General features: G+C 28.8%; 1 protein-coding gene across 1 annotated transcript in view; it reads left to right on the top strand.

Moving 5' to 3' along the window:
• Positions 1-4,885, top strand: part of LOC106677359 (outer dynein arm-docking complex subunit 4) — a 41,769-nt gene extending 36,884 nt beyond the window's left edge. The window contains exons 7-8 of the mRNA XM_014415244.2: positions 2,955-3,134; positions 3,207-4,885. Coding sequence (XP_014270730.1) covers positions 2,955-3,134; positions 3,207-3,331 — 305 coding nt within the window. The 3' untranslated portion in view covers positions 3,332-4,885. The remainder of the gene's footprint in view (positions 1-2,954; positions 3,135-3,206) is intronic.
• Positions 4,886-8,469: the final 3,584 nt, after the last annotated feature.

Genomic DNA, 8,469 nt, shown 5'->3' with positions numbered 1-8,469 from the left:
AATTATTTCCTTAATTTTAAAAGGAAAACTTAATGGGCTTTAAGGACAAGATAAAAATCGTTAGGACCGATATGTCGTAGCTGTCTATAGAAAAATAAGTTCGCCAGCTAATATGCAGCAGTTCTCCAATAACCAATACCCGATTTGGTTCACAGGCACCTTGAGCCGAAATTTTAGAAAACAAAAAAGAAGTAGTCAAATTGGTCCACGCGTTGAAGATATTTACATTCAAATTTGTTTGTTTGTTTTTGTTGTACGTTCGCTAATATTGTTCCAACTATGTGACTTAAGTTTGGTTTTGGTAGACAGTTAATTATCTATCAAATGTTTATGCTTGAGGAAGGTGTCCCCCTACAATACAACAATCACCGCCAAGTAATCCGCAATATCTTCTACTATTTTAGCTTATACTGTTTAATTAAACCCAATAATCGAAAATTATATACTAACAACTAACCATACTTTACAACCCTTTGGCATATAAAATAAATAGTTTAATAAATCATAGAACATAGGGGAAAAATATGTATATAAATAAAGTCTATACATAAAAACGAAATGCTACGAAAAATGAAAATAAATAATGTATTTTATTTTATACCACCTAATTCTAATTAATTTTTAGATTATATAAATTAATTCAAAAATAAAGGTTTTTCCCCATATTTAATGCATTTTTAAATCCATTACAGTCCACTTCAAATAGTTATACCAGCGATACCATTAAATTACAATTAATTTGGGGTAAATAATTACAATTATTTAATATATAAATTAAAAAGGTTATATTATTGACGCGAAGACATTTTCTGTTCATTAAATAGCATCATAAACACATTTTGATATTTATTACCTTATTTACTGTATACTTAACTATACCTACATGTTTTTCTTCAATTTTCACTTTTATCGGCCCAAAACTGTTGATATATTTCTTCAAGCTCTTCAAACATTTTTTTATGTAGAATAATTATTTGTTAAACAAGTAACAAAACATATTCTTCAACCTATTTCATCACCTACCCCTTGAGAAAAAATTCAACTGGATGTCTATTGCTTAACCTCGAGTGATATCAAAGAATGTCAGGGGCAAATGAACAAAATAAAGTTTATAAACAGATAAAAATAGTTCTTTAAAACATCTATTCTAGAGCTTTATTGTTAATAAAAAGAAATATTAATAGAAAAAAAATTTAAAATCAATATTAATAATAAATGAGTTTCACTTTGTTAACGCTATTCCTCAATCAGCTTCCAGTTCTCTCCAAATCTAGCTCGATTTCTTTCGAAACCAATAATCCAAAATGTATCTGTTGCCTTCAAGACTAATGTGCAGAAGTGATTTATAGCATAAGCATAATCATGCATCACTAAATTTCACTTACTACTTTCATTTACTAATTACTAATGAGGATTAGTAAACTAAAATTAGTAAACTAAATTTCATTTAATACTCATTCATTATTGTTATACCAAACCTCTGTTTATTTTTACAAGCAACTATTGTTTCAATGTGGAGAAACACAATGGACTTAGTTGCAGGAATTAATTTACAAATAAACTCACCCAGGCGAAGTAAAAGGAAACAATAAAACGAAACAACCCTAGATGTTCCTCCTCTTATGTCAGCCAGCGTAAAAGGATATTATTGACTTTCATTCTTATCTTTAAAGATAACCTCCACAAAACTACGAAAATACTGATTCTTGATTGAAAATGACTATGACTATCACAAAATAGTCCTAAAAATCTATCGGGTATAATTTTATAAATCATATTCTACGGGGATACACAAGATAATTAAGTCATTTTAAAAACAATTATCACCTCTTCCAAATTTGTTATTTAGTACAAATATATTATTATTTAGTTTAGTTTGTATTTTAATGGTACTTTATATAATTTTAAGTATTTAATATTTATGTAACTTAAAAAAAAGTAATGCATATATTGTGTATAACTGAAAGGAACGATTTTCTGAAATTCCAAGACGTGGGGGTCAAACACCAATTATTCAAAAGAAATATATTTAGAAAATTGAGTGCTCGATAACTAGAGGAAAGCTCCATCTACAAATTTTCGGTAAATTAAAAACAAAAAGTTTTCAAAATAGAATTTTAAAATTGCTCTTTTTTAACTGAATATATTAGCATTAATAAATCAAATTGAGTAGTTTGGAATCTCATCTCACCAATACTTCACAAAGTGGATTAAGCCAGTGCAAGGTCTCCTAATGTTTTTAGCGGTTCTCGGTTTTATAAAATAAAAAGGTAAAGCACTAAATAAAGAAAAATATTTAATTTAATTAAAATATAGTTTATGCAAATTTAATGATAACACTAGACAAATTAATTTCAAGTAAATTGACTTTCATATTCATTAAGCCGAGGTTACTTAGAATATCTTGTATTTCATGTGCCTTGACTCACTTTTAAAAAGTAGCGTGACAATTTCAACATTTAGAAAACACAACGAATTTTCTATTATAAAGTTACGTATTTTGAGGAATAAAATAAAAGCAAAAAAAAATTACACCAATTATAGCGAAAAAAATAAATTTATGAATTCCAAAATATCGTTAAATTAATCAAAAGAGACCATTTGACCGAAAAATTAAATTAATTTAACTCTACATAGAATCTTTAATTAATTTAACTCCCTTTCCATCTTTTAAGCAAATCAAGACTCTCTAAAATATATTTATAATAACTTAAAAGTACCACGTTTTATAAAAAAAAAAAAATTAATTCTGGAAATAAAGAATAGAGCTAGTCACATTTTGCATAACGAGAGACAGAGAGGGGAGAATGATTTTTTATAATTTTTATTTAATAGGAACACGGTTTTACTGATAAACTGCCAAAAATTGAGATACCTCCTTACAGTTGCTGACCCCTCAATCTTCAGGTACAATAATTTGGTTGAGATTAATCTATTTTGTTCCGTGTAATCAGGTAACAGTCGTGCGTTTGAAGGAACTCCTGAGAGCCTTGGGAAGCTCCTGAAAGGTTTGAATACTGTCGACGATGTTGTGAAAGCTGCAGAAGCTAAGAAAGTAAAGCCCAAGAGTCACTTCTTAGGTCACCTTCAAGAAGACAAAGAGTACCTGGAGAAAGTTTTAAAGGAAAAATCAGGTATACCAATAATATGAATGATAGTATTACAGTGTGTAGATATGGTCAGTACTAAGGTATATTTTTTGACAGATATTATCAACCTTAAAGAGGGTTTCGCCTTGAACGAGATGGAATTGTACGCTCGAGAGATGCTGGACTACCTCAGCAACCGAGGAGAGTTCTGGAGGCAGCAGAAGCCGAAGGGAAGAGGATAGCTAGCAGCTTCTGGGAGGCCCAAGAGGGCACTCCAGGCAAAGAGGCCAAAGTCAGTCCCGAGGGCTACCAGACCGGGGTGTGTCGCCTGCGAGTTCGATAGCTCTCAACAAAAATCTTCCGAATGGTCAGGATGATAATAGAACTAATAGGTTAAACATTTCGAAACTTGCAGGAGTTACCTCCTGGCAAGATAATGATAAGAAGATATTTTTAACTTTATAATGGTAAAGATGTCTAAGACTGTAGATAAATGAGAATTCGGTTGGGTGTGGTGTAAAAAAAATAAATGTAAGAGCTGTTGAACCCCGCTGGTCCATAACTTTTGATGAACATCGCCGGTTAATCTGGAATGTAATAAGAAAATAAATGCAATATTAGTTCAACTCATATATTGAGTAAAAATAGAAATAAAAAAAGGATTAATATATAGGTGTTATGGATAGCAGCATACCTTGACCTTGGGTTCACAAGGTTCAAAGTAAAATAAATTGTGAAATTGTAATTCTCATTTAGATATCACACAGAATAAGACTATTTAGCTTCCAAATAAATTTTGTTGCCATCAATTGCAAAATAACGGAACTAGTAGTATAATTTCATTGCAAGACATTGATTAACATTAAATATATACTTTCTGTTATAGAGGCATTAGGCTTACTTATGTATAAAACATAATCTTACGTAGAAAAATTAAAAATTCAGTTTGAGAAAAAATCAAAGTACGTGACCAGTTACCCGTGTAAAGTGACCAGATATTTGCAATTGAATTTAATTTAGAATTTCATGAACGAAATCGGATTTTTTCGTCCCCCCGTGAAAAGTATTAAGCAGACCAATACTTTGTTCGAAAGGTTTAAACAGGAATTCCTAAAAAATCTGTTTGAAAAATGAAAATGGAAAAGAGACAATGGGTTGGAAGAGTAGAAATTTAGATTTTATTGTAAATATGAAAGAGTTATGAATTTTTTTATTTGTATTAAGTTCGAATTGTGGGTTTAAAAAGATGCTAAGTACGAATCTGCCTTGATTTTTCTAAAATGATTTTTTTTTTTTTATCTACTTTACAGGAAGTAACTTTTAGTTTTTGTAATTTTGTATTCACTTTAGCTTAAATTATTGCTTAAATGTATTCAATTAACAATCTTTTGTTCTCATTTCATAAAAAAAAAAAAAGAAAGTAAAAGATTGCTATGTAATAACCATTAAATACACGCAGAACAATGGTGATAACTAACAAAGCAAAGCACTCTGAGATACATATATTTTTCGACCAAGTTTCACTAAAAAAATGTTTCACTGAAATCGGTGACACCACATGCTTAGCCTCCTCTTGTGAGATATGTTTGAAGAAAAACATAGGAGAAGAAAAAAAATTAAACAGAAATATCAGTTCCCAAGAAGGACATATAATGTTCTATATGATATTTATGGAGGATCGACAGTCTATACTGTCATTCTCCCCATAAAAGAGCTTATGGGGTAGATCAATCGATAAGGAAAATAATTGAAATAATATAATTTTATTTCATTAATTAGCTCTTTAAAAAGTTTCATTAGGTAAAACTAAATATTATAAGTTTTTGTTTTCTCCGTTAAGTTTGCAATGAATCTATCGTTTGTTAATATATGTCATTTATTAAGTACTTAGTAGCTTATTTATTGATTACTTTTTGAAAAGAGTATTATTAACATTAAAATTTTACATGTAAATAAATATTTTAGCATACAATGACTTCATTGCATAATCCTCTTTTTTTTCTCCTCATTTCGTTTTATTTTTCTTGATTTTTTTCTTTTTTTGTCAATTTTTATTAGGTAAGTTTATATTTTATATTACATCATATTTTAAGTTTAATGATTTATGGTTAAAATCTACAGAATAAGTCATTTCTGAAACATAGACGTATCCAAGAAATAAGTTGTTTGTAGTCGACTACGTTTCATAAAATTTATACTTTGTCTACACAAGTCACCAACCTAGAGATAAATTGGAGGTGCCGTTTTCGAAGTATAGGTTTGTCAAGGAAAATATATTTGCGCATGGGTAAGCGAAAGTATAATTAGCTAAAATTTGTACAATATTATGTCCACACTAATCAACCATTTTCGAAATAGGGACCGACAAATTGATGATTACCTCCTCAATCCCTGAAGATTTCATCAAACCCGATCGATTATTCACGAACTTCTAATAACCTCATCTGTGCGGGTGAAAATTTTTTTGGTTCTGAGGATTTTTTTTTCACTTCTTACATGGGTCGTGAGGAAGAAAAAGTATAAAAATAAAATTTTTAAATATTTACTCCTGGTTTTGAAATGACAGTATTTTATATATATATTTTAATGAAATCCTATACATTACTTTTATTTTCTACTTTTCAAGGAAAAACTCTTGAATAGTTTTACTTCTTCATTTAATCATTGTCGAAGTTTTTAGCATTTTCCCATCATCTGGTCCATTTTATAATATATAAGACAAAAATAGTTCTTGACAGCCCTTTATACTTTCTTCATTTATACAATTTATGACTATATTACAAACTGTATTACAATTATTATATGAAATAAAAGAAAGCCAAAATCACTAGGTATATTTGTATACAATTACCTTAAATCGTTCAAATATTGCATAATTTTTGTAACCTGCTTCTATTTTATCTTTCATGTTTCTTAAAGCTGGTCCAGACTATGCAAATTGTAACCCCACACTCCGCAAGCGGTAAAGGGGATAAAATTATTATGATGATGCTTCTTAAATGTGTTTTCCAGTTTATTGTCATTATATAAGCCAAATTTTACATCTCTGTGGTCATATTTTCAAATGTTTTTTTTTATTCAATCTGTTAATCTTTTAATGTAATATTGAATTATTTTATATAATGAATGATTTTTTTTTTAAATCAAGACAAATTCCTTAAAAGAATAAGGAATACAGATTGATTTGAAGTAATTAAATAAAAATGTATTGATAGTTTTATGATTTTATTCATTTCACATAATAGTTGTTATACAGAGTGTAATGTTAACAATTATGTAAATCTAACGGGTTGATAAGATATATTTTTTTCTAATATATTATAAATTAGACAAGACAAAACGTCGACAATGATTAACAAGAGTTTATACTTGAAAAAATAAAATTTGAATCCTAAGACACAAATGAAAAAAGAATATTTTTATTTAATATATATATATTTTTTTAAATAAGAGGCTACAAGAATTTAAAATATATGATTGAGATAAACAGATATTTAACAGTGAAATAGTTTCTTTCATAGAAGTTCATAAAAAAGTATCATTCCTTGTTGTGGTATTATCATCCCTTCCTTATTGTGAGTTATGGTACCCTTTTGCGAAAAGCAAAATAGCAATATGATTAAGAGATCCACTTATATATCTTATTCTTCAAGGAACGTGAAAGGTGAGTCCAGAGTTTGTAAAGCGAGGGAGTGATCATTATATGTGCTTAACATGCGTAAGTAATGAATCTTGCTAAATGTTTACGACTTCTCTCGATTCAATAGGTACCGTGAAATCTCGTTAATTATATGTTTACATATTAATTCTGCTAATGTTATTGAAGGATAAAAAAGGATATGATTTTCGTGTTAGGTACATATGTTTAATTCATTATGGAGGATAGACGAACTCCAGTTAGAATTTTAGGAGAATCAATTATTTTGAAAATTAACCGGTATTCAAAACTAAAAAAATAAAAACTTAAAAAAAAAATCTAAAAAGGGCCTAAGTTAACAGATCTGGTTGCAACAATTTCCAGTAGAATTATAGAGAGAGTATTTCACAAAACATATATAGAGATAGAAAAAGCTTTCCCATCACATAAAAATATATAAATATTTATATAATTTAACAAAATATCAGTAAATATATTTTAACAGGTAAATTAAATAAGAGTTGATAAAAAATAATATGCCGCCCAGTTTGAACGCGGGGTGTACCCAAATTTAAAATTTTTTACTGTTTTATTAGTTACTGTTAAGTAACTAAAACGTTTTTACGTGAGAACAAACAACACAAACACAACCAGAACAATTTCTTGCTGGTAACCTCCCGACTAATGTTATAAAACCGTTGCAAGCCGCTAAATTGAATATTGATTAATTAAAGAGCAAAAGCTTTTTAAAAAATAACAGAATTTTTCTAGAGCTCCAATGTGGCAAAAATGAAATTTTCTTTTTTTTATACACGTTTTATTCTCCTTTGTCACTGTATTTTCTATGAATATTACTGAACATTATTATAAAAATAAAAAATGTAGTTTACATAGTAATATAATGTAAATTACATACAGAAATAATAAAAAAATGGGCAGTGTGAGTATGACACAATTTTCACACGCCTTCCTACCTTTTTTACCTTTTTACCTTTCCTACCTTACTTGCCTTTTAAAAGTAACCCTCGCTCGCTTCATAACTAATATTCTTATAATGAGGTGTAGATAGTTGACTGCAGATTAATGAGTGGAGAAAATGATCGGAGGGAGGGGGAGGGGGAAGGGGGTTGCGGTCAGCAAAAAACAAATAAATAAAAATTATTGTTTTTTTATTGTCCCCACCCCCCGACTATCTCCTCCACTAACATTTTTATATTATTCACTGAGGCGATAATTCCCCATACCAGCGAAACAGAAAAACGATACATGCGTAGGCCCAGGCAAACCCATACTAGACTAGATCTTTTATTTATGCACTACTCTGTTATTCTCCATTATACTTTACGAATTTTTACGTTAAATATCATTTTTCTAAAATGACTTTGCATCAGTATATAATACATTTACATTAAAATTATTATTTCCGATAGTGTATTTTAAACCTGAAAGCATATTTTTTTCTCTCATCTCTTTGCGTTAATAATCAAATATTTTCAATGATTATATATTACTTATTACATGTTAAAATGTAGAGTGGTTAATATTTAATAATCATAGCAAGAAAATTAACGGTGCTTTCGAGGAAGATTAAAAAAAATCCGCATTTGAGACATTTATCAGACTATCACAATGATTATGCCTGTAATATATTAATTTTACATCGGTGTACCGAATCAAATAGTTTGAGCCGTTTTCGAGAAAAATCGGATTAGGTGTAAAATAAATTATATAAAGATGCACTTT

This window comes from Halyomorpha halys, unplaced genomic scaffold, assembly GCF_000696795.3.
Source record: "Halyomorpha halys isolate HHAL.00 unplaced genomic scaffold, Hhal_1.1 Scaffold95.1, whole genome shotgun sequence".
Taxonomy (NCBI): Eukaryota; Metazoa; Arthropoda; class Insecta; order Hemiptera; family Pentatomidae; genus Halyomorpha; species Halyomorpha halys.
The sequence above is the reverse complement of the archived record's forward strand: the minus strand, read 5'-3'. Positions and strand labels throughout refer to the sequence as shown.